The sequence below is a fragment of the Cotesia typhae genome, unplaced genomic scaffold (assembly GCF_013202065.1).
Source record: "Cotesia typhae breed Kobodo isofemale line unplaced genomic scaffold, CoteBio_Ctyphae contig_27, whole genome shotgun sequence".
NCBI lineage: Eukaryota > Metazoa > Arthropoda > Insecta > Hymenoptera > Braconidae > Cotesia > Cotesia typhae.
Genome location: NW_027423733.1, coordinates 1,740,213 through 1,757,953, shown reverse-complemented (window position 1 = coordinate 1,757,953; position 17,741 = coordinate 1,740,213). Strand labels below are relative to the sequence as shown.

Below are 17,741 nucleotides of genomic sequence, written 5' to 3'. Positions count from 1 at the left end.
TAAAAACGGCTAATTTTACAATTCGTAAAGTTTACAATCGGCTAATTTTATAAGTTTCTGCAGTAAGAATTTGCTAAATTCACGTAGCCAAACATTTTTGTTTTTCGCTATTTTATGAATGACTGAATTTTGATTTGATGAAATTTCCATTTCGCTAATTTCATTAATATCATTTTTTATTTGCGACTAATTTTATAAATGACATTATCAACTAATTTTCAAATTTATAGTTTATAAACGTTCGAGTTTAAAAATGGCTATTTTCTAGCAAACTTAAAAACATACTTAAATTAATGACCACGATTGTATGTAATGACATATAGTTATATATAAATTATATGAAGTCATATATAGATTATAAATGGTTTTATAGAATTATATATAATTTTTTTTACCCGGGTAACTGAATCGATATGTAATTACTTCTGATTAATCATGGGGTTATAATATTTATTGGGCGTACAACCTGTTTTCAGTATCTAAATTAAATACCTAACATCAGTACTTCCACTCTTTACATTGATTGAGACATCACTATATATATATTGACTCTGGGTACATTATGGTTCTTATCTGTACTTATTATGGGAACATTTTGATGACAACATGTATCCACTCTAGTTACGTAATGGGTTTTGTATGTAACCATTGTGGGAACTTTAAGATGATAAAATGTATCCACTCTGGGCACGTTATGGTAACATATCGGTTACAGTACGTATTCACTCTGAAAACACTCTATTATCATTATGTATTTACTCTGGAAACACTCTGTTTTCAAAATGTATTCATTATGGTTTCACTACATATCCATTTTGGTTACCGACTGAGCCCACTCTGGTTTCAGTCTGGAAACACGATGGACAAATGTAACAAATACACTCTGGAAACTCTCTGGAAACACTCTGGAAACGGAATGAAGCCATTTCCGCTCTGTTTCCAGAGTGTTTCCAGAATGGCTGTAAGGTTGCGAGGGTAACCAAACGCCGATAATGGGTTTCTGAATCCCTGCATCGTAATGTGCTGATCACTTGTACCTGCCATAACGGCGCACACGCCGTTAACCCAGGGACTTTGCCAGATGTTTTTGTTGCCCACTGTTACCACGTGGAGGTGCTTTGATTGTAGGTACAAGTGATCATATAGGATTTTTAATAGACAATTTTCGGGATTGCCTAAGAATGGAGCTGAATTACTGGGTCAAGACAGAAAGGAAAAAATTTGTTAGCTAAAGAAGTATCATCTGCCTTTTATCGTACTAGAAAAGAGTTTCGGGAATTCATTACAAAAGACGATGAGAACTCGATGGTGTACTGTGGCGATATTAAAGGCTTGGTTGATCAATTGAAATCTTACATCTAAAAAGACGATGAGTAGAGACTCTTAATAAATTCATCAACTAAGAGTCTCAAAGCTGCATTACTTTATATTGGGAATGAATTGGCGCAGATCCCAATAACTCATTCGACTAAACTAAAAGAAACCTACGAAAACTTATATATGGTATTGTATAAAATAAAGTATTCCAAACATCAATGGAAAATTTGTGACCTGAAAGTTGCAACGCTTCTTTTAGATCAACACTTGGTATTTTCGAAATATCCCTTTATTCAAAAATAAAAGAAGCGAAAACTACAGGAGATTAGTAGAAAAATTGGTAACAAATTTCAGAAATTTAGGTTGCTTAATGAACTTGAAACTACACTTCATGGATTCTCACATTGATTAGTTTCCTGAAAATCTTGGAGACTACAGTGAAGAACAGGGAGAACGATTCCATCGAGACAAAAGTGAAATGGAGACTAGATATCAAGAAAATTGGAATATTAATATGATGACAGATTTTTGCTGGACACTTAAGAGGGATACACTAAGAGATAATAACAAACGGAAGAAAAATCCACTGCGTAGATCGTTTGAGAACAAAAGAGTTCGATACCAACGAAGAACATTTTGAAATTCGAAAAAATCGTTCTCTTTATTACATTTATGCGTCATTTTTTATAAATATTGCAATTGTTTATATTTTCAGATTTTCAACTTGTATTTAATGCGTGAAAAAATATAAGAAAAGTATTTAACCATGTTTTATAGATTTTTTTTTTATATTTTTGATTGTAATTTTCTTGATTTTTTGAGGTTTTCGTTAAATTTTAAAATGTTAACGGGGCAAGAAAACTTCAGATTCAAACTCAGCGAAATAAAATACATGAAAACCATACTCAACCTGGGTCTAAAGAAATTTTTATTTCAAAAACTTCAATTTTTCGCGATTTATTGCCATTTTTTTTGGATTTTTCGTTTTTTTTTTTTTTTTTTCAATTCAGACGGCTCACGGGGCCAATGGACTTTTTGATTTAGATTCAGTTATTCGAAATACACCAAAATCATATGAGATCCGGGTCCACAAAAATTTTTTCATTGCTGTGACTGCAGTTTTTTGCAAGTTTTGTCCTTTTTTTGAGATTTTTTGCATGTTACTCAAAACTGGAGGGTGACCGGACCAAACAGACTTGAAATTCGGATTCAGCAGGTCGAAAGGGCAGGTCGAAAAACATGTCGGTAGGTAGGTCCGGTCCAAAGTACATTCCACTTTTTTTTTGTGTGCCGGTGTTATTAGCAGAAAGAGTTATCAATAATAGACTTCATTATCGTGACCACGATAGCCGTATCTTAAATGTTGTACAGCGATTTGATCCAGCAAATATTTTACAATATTTACGTGGTGATGCCCAAAATTTAGATTTTTAATGTATTCGTTTATTGATTTTTAATATGTGTTAGTGATTATTGATAAATAAAATGTTTTATATTATTATTCGTCTATAATGAAATATAAGTATTGTAACATTACATTTTTATGAAGCGTTCCAATAGTAGTATACTTGAGTAATATCGTGATTTTATGTTGTGTGAGTACGATGATGTATAGTATTGAGGACTATCGTGAGTGTGTGTGTAAGTTAGTGTCTCGAGGATGTCGAGCTGCACTGCGGAAAAGTGACCGATGTGATGTGTCTCCCGGTCAGTTACCGACGACTGAACTTAAGTTTAGCCTCTTGGAGCGAGGTGTTTTACAGCTTAGGAGCGACTGTAATGACGTCGCCCTGAAGTACGGGAGTTTTGGCAGTTTCATGCGGTAGGTTGCGGTTGGTAGGCCTCGATTGCTGGATGCTCGAGGATAGTCGCGAGTTCTGTCTGAGCTCCCAGGGGAGCAGAATCACTGGTAGGTCTGGAACTCTAGTTGTGTAAGTGTAGAAGTGAATGTAGGGGATATGTGTGTCTGAAAGTAGCGTGCAGGTGAGTTAAGAGCATGTAGCAGGTGGCATGAGTGTAGTAGGGGTACGGTGAGAGGCAGTCTAGCTTGAGTAGTGAGCGAGTTGGCATTGTTTTGAAGAGCAGTTTGGCTTGAGTCGTTGATGAGTAAGGATGGTTTTGTAAAGCAGTCTGGTTGGAGTAGCGAAAGAGTAAAGATCGTTAATGTGGAAGTCCGGCTTGGGACTGGATTATAACAGGGAGTCTTGTGGAAGTCCTCATGTAGGACGGACGTACCGTCGCTGCTAAGCAGCGTAAAATGTGTATCGATAAAAGAAGTCGATTGCGAGCTCTCGTTGAGTGAGCATCGTTTGAGAGTCAAGTGAGTCTCTCGTACTGAAGCTGGTGTGCCTCACGCATGCTGTTATCGTAGACCTTTGGCCCAAGCCATTGTCTTTGTTTCGTGTCATTTAGGACTGCTTCCGCGATATTTTATATATCGATTTAATTATTTCCGATTATTAAGGTTGAGTATTAGTTTGAGAGTGCCGATTAGTGTACTAGCTATCGTTTAGTCCCGTTTTGTGTAGAAATTATTTCCTCTAAGAGACCAAATCACGACCCTCTCTCCATAACCAGCATAACTGAGCAACACCGAGGTATTCCATTACCGTCAAGGCCTATCTTGGTTTTCTAGGAACATAAAATTTAGGTTTATCGTATCCCGGTTGCCGATACCGGTGAAACAAAAGTCGGCTGGCGCCTGTCGAGGTTCCTGGAGGATCGAGAGATGGCTGAGATGGACGAAGTGTAACGTAGTAAATTATAGTATGTTTTGAGATCTACCGTTGGGAAAAATCTACGTTTTAGTATATAATTAATATGATGGCGTAGATTGTAATTTTAATGTCTCCTATTATGTTGAACTATTTCATAGTAAACACACATGTAAATTAGGGTGATTCAAAAAAAAAGAATATTTTTTTTTTCGTTTGGTACTCTGAAAAATAGGTTCCTAGACACCTCTAAGAAAGCCTCTCCAAGCATGAGTTCTTAATTGTAACGGGAAGGTCCTCCTTCTTACAGTTTTCTATTTTTTCTTATTATCAAATAGAAAAATTTATATCTCGCTTCCAACTACTTGAAAAAATATCTTGTTCCTTAGATTTTGTAGGAAATTGAATGCTCTACAAAAAAGGTCTCTTACGATTTTTTCGTAAACCCAACCGTTTAAAAGATATTAACGGTTAAAGTTTGATTATTTTTGGGAAAATTTTTTATTTCTTATGAATTTTATAACTCAATGAAAAAAAATCATTATGAATGATGAAACTCATAGTTTTGTAGAAAATTTACTGCTCTATAAAAATGGTCTCTTATGATTTTTCGATCAAGTTGAGCGTTTACGAGATATTCATCGTCAAACATAAATGCATATCAATTTTTCTAGTTTTTGATCAATAATTCGAAAAATTTCACTTTATTCTGTGAGTTTCAAGGAAATTTAGACAAATTTGAGTTTTTATTATAAAAGCAACTCCTATAGATGTTTTCTGTTCAAAAATTCATTTGAAAGTTTTTATTCTAATAATATTTTTTTTTAATTTTATCTTTAATAATTTAAAATCTTAATCGCGTTGTCATTTATTATTATGAAATTTGTTCAGTGCGTATTTTTAAATTGTTTTTCACAAAATATACATAAAATTTTCGTTCGAGGGGATTTTTGTTTTGAATTCCATTTCTTCTTCTGTTTGTCTTCTGAAACTAACGCCATCTATGTTTTTTACTCTCAACTATCTTCAGTATCTACCCATTTAATACCGTATTTTCAGTGTTCCTAAAACTGATCATCTTGAATACGTAATAAAATAATTCATTTTAAATAAGTCTTATAATCATCACATAAATTTATTTATCATCAATTAACCTACAATGAATAAAGAAATACGTTTTATCGGAATACCTCTACAAAGAATTTCGGAACGTAAGTTACCAAAAGTGAAAGAGGTTATGCGTGTGTTTTTCTACCAACTTAAAATTTTAAAGTATTCAATCAAACAAAGTGCTAAAAATTCAGTTGACCAAGTTATTGAACTGTGGAGAAAAATCAGATTCCAACTAGTGGAGCTCCTAATGCAGTCAAAAAATTTCTTCGCTATCACAGTCAATGGTTAAAATTACAAAAAAATTTCGATAAAAAGAATTCAGCGCAAAACCAAAAGGAAATGAAATTTCAGACTGATCTTGAACAATTATTCGACATTGTGAGCGAAAAATCCTTAAAAGTGCTTGATGATAATATTAGAAAGTTGTATTTGGATCAAAAATTCGGTACCCATAAAGAGATTCTTTCTAATAATGTACCTGTATCAAACTTAACCACAACTATGATGGGAATAGATGAGAGTAGTAAGTATCTGAGATATTTAATTATTATAAAGTCAGGTAGTAGTGTAACTTTTCATAGATGACTAGATGACATTTGACTAGACAATTTTTGGAGTCCTTTCTTAATTATTTGTCATCAAAATGAATGAATTCTATACATTTTCTTCGTTTAATTTATAAAACAGATCTTATTCCAGACTTAGATCAACCGTCTACCAGTCATGCGATTGTTCCAAGTGAAAAATCAGAGTCGTTCTCTACGAATACATTAAGTGGAGTTACAAATTTTGGATCTGATTCAGAGTATGAACCTCCAATTCCGACAAAACGAGCAAAACTTGATGTCTTAACTCCTGAAGTCATTTTTGGACTCGACCGAGCTAATGTCAGCAGTAGAAATGCGATGTTTATTATTGCTCCGGTTTTACTAGCAGTAGGTATTAAAATTGAAGATACAACGCTCAGTTATAGTTCAATTCAACGAGCTCGTATGCTTCAAAGAGAAGACATTGCTAAAGGACTTAATGACAACTTTAAGACACACGATAAATACGTTGTGCATTGGGACGGAAAAATGCTGAATGACCTTGTTGGATCAAAATCTGTGGAACGGCTACCAGTTATTTTAACTGCATTTGGTACCGAACAATTACTTGGGGTTCCAAAAATGAATTCTGGGACGGCAGACAATCAAACATCAGCCATTTTATCGACATTGAGTGAATGGGGTATTACTAATTATGTTAAGGCGATGTGTTTTGACACGACGGCAGTTAATACAGGTAACTTATCAATGATAATTTAATCTAAAAAATATTTAATTATTAACGTTCTAGTTTAATTTTTATTGCTTACTGAATTTCACTTTTGAAATTATTGAGAATTATTTACTCATTTGGATTTTAAATATAATCTACAATTTGTTGAAAATATTAAATTTAACGATAGTTATCTATTTTCTTTATACAGGAATTCATAACGGTACATGTAAGGCAATTGAAAAGACTTTGGGAAGAGAGTTAATCTGGTTACCATGTCGTCACCACATTTTTGAGATCATATTGAGAAGTGCATTTGAAGTATATTGGCCTGTGTCATCTGGGCCAAACGTACCAATGTTCGGAAGATTTAAAAATCATGGGATGAAATAAATAAAACTAATTATAAATCTGGAATTGAAGATACTGTTGTTGCTGATATCATTTTGGATAAAAAAATGAAATATCTAGTTTAATTGCACAATCCTTACAGGTATGATTTAACTGCGATTTTAAGAAAAAAATTTTCTTGTTTCTGACAAATTTTTAATTGTTTTTGATAGTTTCTACAACCCCGAGATGACTATAAAGAATTGTTGGAATTGTCGTTGATTTTCCTTGGAGAAATGCCTCAAGAAGAAATTTTTTCAAACGTCCTGGTGCAATTCATCATGCTAGGTGGATGGCGAAGGCAATTTACAGTTTAAAAATGTTTCTATTCAGAAATGAATTTAAACTTTCTAATAAAGAATTGGACGGTCTTCGGCAAATTTGTATATTTATAGTTACACTGTATTTAAAAGCTTGGTTTTCATCAACTTCTGCAACAACTGCTGCTAATCATGACTTGCAGTTTTTGAAAAATTTATTCGAGTACAAAAATATCAATTCATTGATTTCTTCAGCAACTTGTGAAAAAATGATTTTGCATTTATGGTATTTAAGTGATGAACTTGCCATTTTATCATTATTTGACGATACCGTTTCATTGGAAGTAAAAAAAATATTGTTGGAGCTGTTAATACTCGTAACGGTACAGATTCTAAAGCTAAAAATTTATAATTGATAAAAACGATTTAAATTCATTAACGCAAAAAGTCTGAGTGACTTTGTTTCTAAAAAGTCTTTAAATCTCTTTAAAATCTTTGATTTACCATATGACTTCCTTGATAAAGATATTGAATCGTGGCCTACTAATGACAGTTACATTGAAAATAAAGAATACTTTAACCAATTGAAAGTTGTTAATGATTCAGCAGAACGAGCTGTTGCATTAGTTAGTGAGTATAATCAATGCTTGACAAAAATGAAGAGCAATTCCAATACTTATTGCAAATTATCAAAGAACATCGAAAAAACTACCCAAACTGCAATAGAGGAAATTATTTACAGTAAAAGTGTACCGTTATGTTGAAAATATTGAAAATTATATGGCAGTTGATAATTAAATAAATAAATTCTTCGATAAAAAGTGAAACACATGTGAAACACACTAAATTGAATTATATATTTAAAAAAATGCACTAATTTTTTGTTTTAATGTAATCAAACATGTCCAAGACTAAAAAAACTAATTAAAAAAATAGTTCATAACATATTTCTATTCATAGAAACTCAAATTTGTCTAAATTTCCTTGAAACTCACAGAATAAATTGAAATTTTTCGAATTATTGATCAAAAACTAGAAAAATTGATATGCATTGATGTTTGACGATGAATATCTCGTAAACGCTCAACTTGATCGAAAAATCATAAGAGACCATTTTTATAGAGCAGTAAATTTCCTACAAAACTATGAGTTTCATCATTCATAATGATTTTTTTCATTGAGTTATAAAATTCATAAGAAATAAAAAATTTTCCCAAAAATAATCAAACTTTAACCGTTAATATCTTTTAAACGGTTGGGTTTACGAAAAAATCGTAAGAGACCTTTTTTGTAGAGCATTCAATTTCCTACAAAATCTAAGGAACAAGATATTTTTTCAAGTAGTTGGAAGCGAGATATACATTTTTCTATCTGATAATAAGAAAAAATAGAAAACTGTAAGAAGGAGGACCTTCCCGTTACAATTAAGAACTCATGCTTGGAGAGGCTTTCTTAGAGGTGTCTAGGAACCTATTTTTCAGAGTACCAAACGAAAAAAAAAATATTCTTTTTTTTTGAATCACCCTAATGTAAATATTGTTGAAAAATGCGCAACACGATTACACGTTTTTGTATTGGCCTATTTCAGTGTAAACACACCTATAAATCTTGTTAAAATAGTTAGTCAATTTGTGGTAAATGACGTGCCGTGGTGGGTGACCGGAAGTTGGGGTCCAGGGGTGAAGTTCCGGTGGGGGTTGGGGGGCGAAGCCCCCCTCTAATTAATATGTTTTAATTAATTTGATTATTGTTTTGGTCGAGATTTTTTTGTCATGAGATCATTTTTAGTTGATATTTTTATGTCAAGAGATCTTTTTGTCGTGAGATTTTTTAGTTGAGATTTTTTTGTTTAGAGATCTTTTTGCAATGAGATATTTTTGTCTGAGATATCATTGTCGAGATATTTTTGTCAAGATATTATTAGCTGAGATGTATTGAAATAAAACCCTCCGCTCCATAAAACAGTACCGAATGAACTGCTTCCAGAAGGACTCTTCTTTTTTTGGCTCTTGGTCCCATAGTGTTGGCCATAATTCTTGCTAGGCTAGACACTGTCTTACTAGCTTTTCTGCACGTACTGTCTAGGTGTTCGCGGAAAGATAGTTTCTCTAAATCTTAAATTCACAATAAAAAAAAACGGAATCTTAGTTTCGTACATTTGATCTTTATAGAATTCTTATCATGTTTATAGTTTCTATTCAAGCATATCATCATTTCTGTTAATTCTAAATTCTCTAGTTTATCAGATCAATAGATAAATCACTAATATTTACTGAGAATTATATTTTATTACTAAGAAAATAGGGATCATTTTCGTCATAATCTTGACAGAAAGAAGATTTATTATAGGATAACAACTGACTCATACATTTAGATAAAAAATTGAATTTATTGTATATTAGTAAAAGTAATTACTTTTTCAATACACAATAATAGTTAGAAGTACCAGTTATGATTTATTTATTGATATTAAAAACTTAATCACATAATAGCAAAACATATAGAAACTTTGCAAGATACGAAAGTCATGCAAATAAAACTCTTTATTACTTTTATAAAACATTGAGAAAAATATTCTTACTATAAATTTAATCATAAAGCTACATGAAATGAATAATATTACTTTGTAACAGCTTTGCTTTTCTGTCCAATTGACCAGTAATCATTTAATAATTAAACTAAAATTTTAACAACAACCTCCAATAATTATTAGGGCGCCACCAGGTTTATTATCACGGTACCTGGAGCCGGTCTAGAGTAGAATAAACTTATCTTATAGTAGAGAGAGTGGAGGAAGGTGGTGTTTAATAAAAAAAATTTAATTAACAATCTGATCAGTAGTGATCAGTATTTATTAATAACAACAAAATTTAACAAATTAAGCGCTCACTCAAACACACTATAATCACTTAAAACTATATCCTAACTAACGGCTAACCAGGACTGTTGAATTACTCTGCGCAAAGACTGCAGTGCGACGGAGATCGTCTAGCCTAACTAACGGCTAACCAGGACCAACTTAACACTATTAACACTCTCGATCACACATTACTTATACAAATCTTCACACACATAACGCACACTTGTAATGACTTTATTTTTACTAATTTAAAAATTAATTATTATTAAATTGATTTATAATGGCTCAATTAAAATAGTCAATCATTAGTTTTAATTAAACAATATTTTCCAACTAACAACCAAATTCCAAATAACTTTGAACCAAATATTCAATTCTCAAATTCCGATTTCTGATTGCCCTTGTGGAAATAATTCTCTGAAAAAACTCTTGACAAGTCTTTATAACTCTGAATAAGACTTTTCGAAATTCTTCACATCCCTAACTAAGTGAAGGAAAGACTTAATAAGTCTTCAAAACTCTGCAATACTCTTCAAAAGTCAAATTTTCCCTGCAATTTCGGAATTTCTCAAAGAGTTATTAAGACTTGATAAGACTTGTTCAGTTTTACAGGAAAAGAAGAAAATATTTCTTTTCAAAAAAATTACTTATCAGAATTAAATAAAACTATAAAAAAGAATTAATGCATGTTTTAAAAAAATTTTTTTTAAATAATATTTTCATCACGAAAATACTTTGATGGGCATCGAATCACTCATAGTTGAGCAAGTCAAAACATCAACAGCAAATGAAGTGCACTTGCTGTTGGAAACAGATATTACTCAAAGAGTAAATCCAATCGGTATTTAATTTGGACTATCAAATATTAAAGTCAACTTTCTAGGTAGGAAAGAATTTTCTAACCACATGCCACCTATTAGAAACTAAGAACACTCAAAGATTCTAACTGTAAATTCGTAAACTCAAATATGTTAGGTATCAATTAATTCCAGCAGATAGCGTGTGGATAGAAAATTCTTTCCTACCTAGAAAGTTGACTTTAATATTTGATAGTCCAAATTAAATACCGATTGGATTTACTCTTTGAGTAGTATCTGTTTCCAACATCAAGTGCACTTCATTTGCTGTTGATGTTTTGACTTGCTCAACTATGAGTGATTCGATGCCCATCAAAGTATTTTCGTGATGAAAATATTATTTAAAAAAAATTTTTTTAAAACATGCATTAATTCTTTTTTATAGTTTTATTTAATTCTGATAAGTAATTTTTTTGAAAAGAAATATTTTCTTCTTTTCCTGTAAAACTGAACAAGTCTTATCAAGTCTTAATAACTCTTTGAGAAATTCCGAAATTGCAGGGAAAATTTGACTTTTGAAGAGTATTGCAGAGTTTTGAAGACTTATTAAGTCTTTCCTTTACTTAGTTAGGGATGTGAAGACTTTCGAAAAGTCTTATTCAGAGTTATAAAGACTTTTCAAGAGTTTTTTCAGAGAATTATTTCCACAAGGGTGTTGTTTTTATTCCTGGATTAAGTAGATTAAAATTCCTAACTAATTTATTGCCGTGGTCTTAATAATATAACAATAAATATTTAATTACAAGAGGTCTTCGTATCTTGAATTAATAAACTAAAATATGTAGACAGAGGTCTCAATAATCTGCCGACATAGCGATTGTTCCGACCGAGAATTTACAGAATTATTTTTCGATAATTAATTTAATCACAATAATAATTTTAATAATCAATTTCAAAATTATTCATAAAAATCGACGACGAAAATTAATTAATTTCAATCTAATTTTTCAACATAAAATAACTAAATTCCTGGACTTAATACCCACGCTATTAATTATTAATTTCTGGTAATTAATGTAATTTTTAATTTTCTGAATTTCACGAACTTAAGTTCAAATTAATTTAATTAACATGTGACAGAATATTTTGCAGTATAAATTAATTCAATTAATAATTCCTAATATAATTTTCGAAAAAATTCTGTGTAAAATTTTCATTCATAAAAATAGACAAAAGTCGTTACAAATTTCGGTGCTAGAACATTCGCTAATTTGGTTGTTATTGACCTTAGGTACTTGGAATTACTGCGACGCAAAAATATCTCTCGACGTTTAACCAAAATTCCACGAGACAACACTTGTCAATGATTTCCAAGCAAAAAAATTAATCATTCGTTTTTTTCTTCCGAATTAATTATTTATATAATTATAACAATTAATAAAACGAATCTCGGATTTTAAATAAATTTAATTGATTTATTTTTGTTCATTAAAATTTTCTCTCTGAGAATATTAAAAGGTCAACTGAGTGACTCTCGGGTATGGATCCCCATGAAAATCACTCGGTTCAAACAAACGAATATTATCAAATTTTGATTAATCAAATAATTGTCATTAAACGATCCAATTAATTAATTAAAAAGGAGAAGTAACTGGGTATAACTTAATTAGGTTAGCCGCGGTCTACTTCTTTCCGATAGAGTAATTATTAATACCTTGACGAATAAAACGATGATCTAACTCACTCGTGAGGATGAAGTTCTAGTTGTAGTTGGCTTCCTTCGTCTCGTCACTACTCCGGGGATCGGTCTTTCTTGATTTTCCGTGGCACTCTTTCTCGCGGTCACACTACTTCTCCCTTTTTCACTGCACGGCTCACCTATAATAACCCAAAACTACCCCCCCCCTATTCTCTCTTTAGGCCTGAAGATCGAGACGCGCCAGTGCTGCGTTGAATAATTATCGATATCCGACGACTTATCGATTCAGGGTAATTTTATCCGGTTACAACTTATTTTAACTAAATATAAAAAAAATAAAAAGTATAAATGTTATAAGCTCGATTATAAAAATTTATATTAAATAATATCACTTATTTTAATAAAACATTGAGAAAAGTATTCATATTATAAACTTGCTTACAAAAATCTATATCAAATAATGTTCGGTGAACAGGCTCAGCCGCGATGAGTTCGCCCCTGGGGGACTCTTAAAATAATGAGTCACACCTGACAACCGCTAGTTCCCGCAACTTTTAGCCGGATCTGGCTGGCTCTATCTTAATTAATTGATTCAACCGCGAGTAGTTGTGTGTGTAGTGAATAGTGCTAGTGTAATTAGGAAGGGTCGAGTGTCAAGGGCATCGCAGAGCACATCGGGTGCGGCTCTTAGTAGTCATTCGTACACCGGTACGCTGAACTTTCCGCTATCTTAGACTGAAAACTCGACTTCGGGCCTAAAATAACCTCGCTATGGAGAACGACGCAAGATAGTTAAAAAATACAACTTGTGTTTCAACTGCCGTGTTCCGTACGGCTCCGCAGACTGCAAGACCGCTCAAGATTACCGAAAATATGGTCAAAGTCACCACACGTCGGTCCATTTTGGATGCACCACGGACATCAGCATTACCGCAAACAGCAGACACCGCAAAAGATCCGATTTCCGCTCAAATTTTGTTAGCTACCGCTTTAGTCTAGGTCCGTCCGCATCATGGTAATCCAATTACCGCCAGAGTTTTGATTGATCAAAGCTCAGAGCTCTCATTTATGAGACAGACGCTCTTCAAGAAGCTTGGACAACCGCTACAACGCGACATGGTCATGCTCAAGGGCTTTGGCAATGTATCGGCAGGAAGTTCACTAGGTATGAGCACAATTGAGCTTCGTTCGCTGTGTACGACCGCATCAATGCAAGTCAACATGCATATTCTACCAACACTGTCGGTAGATTTACCATCATTCGTGATCGCTGATCCAAAATGGCCGCATCTTAAAAATCTCAGACTTGCAGATCCGCATTATCTACAGCCACGGCCTGTAGACATTATTCTAGGTGCACTACCAACCGCAGAGATCATGAACGCTGAGATTAAACCTGGACCTCGCAATTCACCAATTGCACAATCCACCACGCTTGGTTGGATTGTCTATGGAGCCGTCACCGCTAAACACGCTTCCACGTCACACGCAGCATTACATGCGTCATTAGATACATCATTACAAGACGCTATCGCTAAGTTTTGGGAGCAGGAAGAGATTCCATCAGGTAATTTACCTCTTAACAACGCTGAAGAAGACGAGTGTGAAGTTCACTTTCGTCAAACGCATTATCGACAGCCTGATGGACGCTATGTAGTGAGATTACCACTTATAGCCCCTTAGCCACTTAAGCCCCCAAGAGTTAACTTGACGACTCTATCAACGCAGCCATGGGGTCACTTCGCAGACTAATAACCCGCTTGTCGCGAGAAAAGGATTATTCTGACATGTATCGTTCGTTCATGTCAGAATACATACAACTTGGACACATGGTACGAGTTCCAATCAACAACTTGCCCGCAAACGCTTACTTTTTGCCTCACCATGGGGTTTTAAAACTTGATAGCACCACTACAAACAATTCAATGGCTCCATGGCTCCTGTGCAGCATCTACAGGAATTTTATTGAACGACATCCTCCATGCAGGACCCAAAACGCAAATTGACATCTTCGACGTGATGTTGAGAATCCGCTGCAGCAGAATTCTATTCGCTACTGACATCACCAAGATGTTCAGACAAATTGAGGTTGATGCACTTGATTGGTCGCTACAGTGCATTCTTTAGATGGATGAGAACGACCTGGTAGACGCTCACTGTCTCAAAACAGTCACCAACCGAACCGCTAATACACTTTATGACGCTGTTCGTGTCCTCATTCAATTAGTGAAGGATGAAGGGCACTGTTTTCCACTAGCAGTTGCTCCAATGTTGGAAACACGCTACGTAGATGACATCTACGATGGAGCAAACAACGTAGAAAACGCAATCAAAGTCGCAGTGCAAACAAAAGCACTGTGCGCAGCAAGCTGCTTCCCGCTTGCCAAATGGGCTAGCAATAGTCCAAGACTACTCGCTGAAGTCGCTCCTGAGAAGCAGCTGGACACACCGCTGAAAGAAATCAGTGATGCACCAGTAAAAATCCTAGGCATGTACTGGAATTCGCATACTGACGCTCTCCAGTTCAAGTACACGCTACCAGCAGATACACCTCAGACAAAAAGAGCTATTTTGTCTGAGATCGCAAAGTTTTATGACCCACTCGGACTTCTCGCACCAATTGTCGTCAAAGCCAAGATCTTTATGCAAGAGTGCAAGATCTCTGGCTAGATAGAGTGTCATGGGACGAACACCTGTCACCAGAACTCATCCATAAATGGACTGGATACCGCGAGGATTTTCGAAACATCGAATCCATCCGCATTCCACGCTGGAATAATATTGCACCTGGAGTAACAATAGAATTGCACGGGTTTCCAGACGCTTCGCAAAACGCTATGGCTGCCGCTGTTTATTTGAAAGTCACTGACGCTGATGGGAACACAAAGGTCTCACTTTTGTGTTCAAAAACGCAAGTCGCACCGCTGAAGACCATGACGATTCCACGCTTGGAATTATCTGCTGCTTGGTTACTTACACAACTGATACTTCATGTCAAGGAAGTTCAGTCGCTTGAAAATTTCAGGATCAATCTCCGGACTGACTCCGCCTTGACTCTCGCGTGGTTTAAAAGTCCAGCAAATCGCTGGAAAACATTCGTCCGCAATAGAGTGGGAAAATCCAAGAAACGCTCCGAGACGTCTCCTGGAAATTTATTCCAGGAAAACAAAACCCCGCTGACTGCGCTTCAAGAGGTATACCTACGTTTAAACTAAAGCAACACGCTCTGTGGTGGTATGGACCAACTTGTCTTCATGAACCAGAATTCTCTTGGCCCACTCTGGAGCCTCCAACTGACAACGCTACGCATCGAGAAGAACGCCAAGGTCTGACACTAGTAACTTGGAAAGCAGAAAACTGCCTACTCCAACAATTACTAGCGCATTACACGCAGCTGTTTTCGTTGCTACGGAAGCTGAGCATCTGGCATCGTGTCATCAATCGCTTCAAACGAGTTCCACAATCCTCGCTGGCCTACCCGCTTACTCCGTCAGACCTGGAGCGCGCTAAATTGACCTTGATAAAGTTCACTCAAGGACAAGACTTCGCTAGAGAGATACACACGCTTCAAGATGGTGATGGTCTGCCAAAAAACAACAGCATCACCAAGCTGACTCCGTTCATCGACCATCAGGGGGTCCTGAGAGTCAGAGGCCGACTGAAAAACGCATTGCTAGATCTAGAAGAAAAGCATCCAGCAATCTTACCGCGACAATCACCGCTTACATCAATATTGATTGATGATTCGCACCGCAAAACGCTTCACGGAGGTACTCAGCTTACGCTCGCTGACTTACGCAAGAGTGTCTGGATCATTGGAGGCCGTGTTCCAGTCAGATCGTTCATATTACGCTGCGCTATCTGCACTAAACATCGTGGAGAACGCGCTCAACAGTTGATGGGTCAACTACCTGCCGCACGAGTGCAGCCAACTCGAGCATTCCTACACACAGAAATCGACTACGCTGGACCCATCACCCTAAAAACGTTCCAAGGGCGTGGAGCGAAGACATACAAAGGCTGGATTGCAGTTTTTGTCTGCATGTTCAGCTCAGCAGTACATCTAGAGCTAGTCACTGACTGCACTGCTGCCGCCTTCATTGCCGCTTATCGCTGCTTTATCAGTAAAGTTGCTTAATAATCTGCTTAATTTATCTAGTTCTGTTTCAGGTAATTTTCAGTGTTATACAGAAATTGTGCAGAATTTAACCGCCTTTTTCAGTGCCGAGTTGTGAACACCACGTGCTGCCGGCTTCGCTTCAGTAATAGTGCGCAACAATATTAATTAACAGCAAAGTGTACATTGTTTAAATAAAGTCATACTTAATATTAACAATAATATTTCCGCTCATTAATTTTAATATCCAGACAAAACCAGATCCGTTAGTTTTCCCGCTTATTGTGCATTTTACAAATAATCTTACATATTCTAATAAAACATTGAGCATCGAACATAAAGTATCTATATTTTAAATTTAATCATAAAAGCTATATTAAATGAATAATGTTAATTACTTTAACAAGACATTAATAAAAGAATTAATATTGGACTTCATTGGTTACGATATCGCCACTGCGCAAAGCTAAAAGAATTAATATTAAACACTTAATTGTAAAATCCATATTAAATAATGTTATTTATTTCCAACAAAGCATTAATAAAAGTATTAATATTAGTAATATAAAACATTATAAAAAAAAAAATAATTGTAAAAAAAGATTATACTACCCTTTAGTAAATGTAGATTACAACTCTTACAAGAGCTCATCATCACATGATGATGATGATGATGATAAATGCTCACGATCGGAACTGTAATCTATATTTATTATAGGGTAGTATGAAAAAACAATAATTGTTTTGACTTTCATTTTTATTTTCATTGTCATCGTCATTGTCAGATAAAATAACAGTTGATGCCAGTGATGCTGACGATGATGATCGAAGCACAGCAGTATCAGTTGAATATGTACAAAAGGCACAAATTGTTGACGGTGATGTTTGAACCTTTAATTCACCAGCGGAATGTAGTGTTTCCACCATTAAACTACTTCCATCATCATGCCTACCCTTTCATCATCGGCATTATACCCACTTTCAACAACATTTTTTTCATCCTCAACTCTCATAGCATTATTAACATTATCATCGTTGTCGTCATGATTGATGCGTAACCAACGCAAGAGAAGTACTGGATCTCCTCGTCCCTACTCACTCGGTCAGTAATACAGATTTCTACATTGTCTATATCTCGAACGCTCCTAAATACACTAGTAGTCAAAAAATTCAGTACTCGAATTAGTGATATAATTTTTTCATTCAGTTCAATT

The 17,741-nt window shown here is 34.7% G+C and overlaps 3 protein-coding genes across 3 annotated transcripts; all 3 read left to right on the top strand.

Moving 5' to 3' along the window:
* Positions 1 to 5,363: 5,363 nt before the first annotated feature.
* On the top strand, positions 5,364 to 6,797 carry LOC141525679 (uncharacterized). The gene is made up of 3 exons (XM_074240239.1): positions 5,364 to 5,667; positions 5,844 to 6,428; positions 6,616 to 6,797. Exons 1-3 carry the CDS (start codon positions 5,484 to 5,486, stop codon positions 6,795 to 6,797), a joined length of 951 nt encoding a protein of 316 aa, XP_074096340.1. The 5' UTR covers positions 5,364 to 5,483.
* Positions 6,798 to 13,478: 6,681 nt separating this feature from the next.
* On the top strand, positions 13,479 to 14,093 carry LOC141525678 (uncharacterized). The gene has a single exon (XM_074240238.1). It carries the CDS (start codon positions 13,479 to 13,481, stop codon positions 14,091 to 14,093), a length of 615 nt encoding a protein of 204 aa, XP_074096339.1.
* Positions 14,094 to 15,247: 1,154 nt separating this feature from the next.
* On the top strand, positions 15,248 to 16,548 carry LOC141525677 (uncharacterized). The gene is made up of 2 exons (XM_074240237.1): positions 15,248 to 15,412; positions 15,520 to 16,548. The coding sequence occupies exons 1-2, from the start codon at positions 15,248 to 15,250 to the stop codon at positions 16,546 to 16,548; spliced, it is 1,194 nt and encodes a 397-aa protein (XP_074096338.1).
* Positions 16,549 to 17,741: the final 1,193 nt, after the last annotated feature.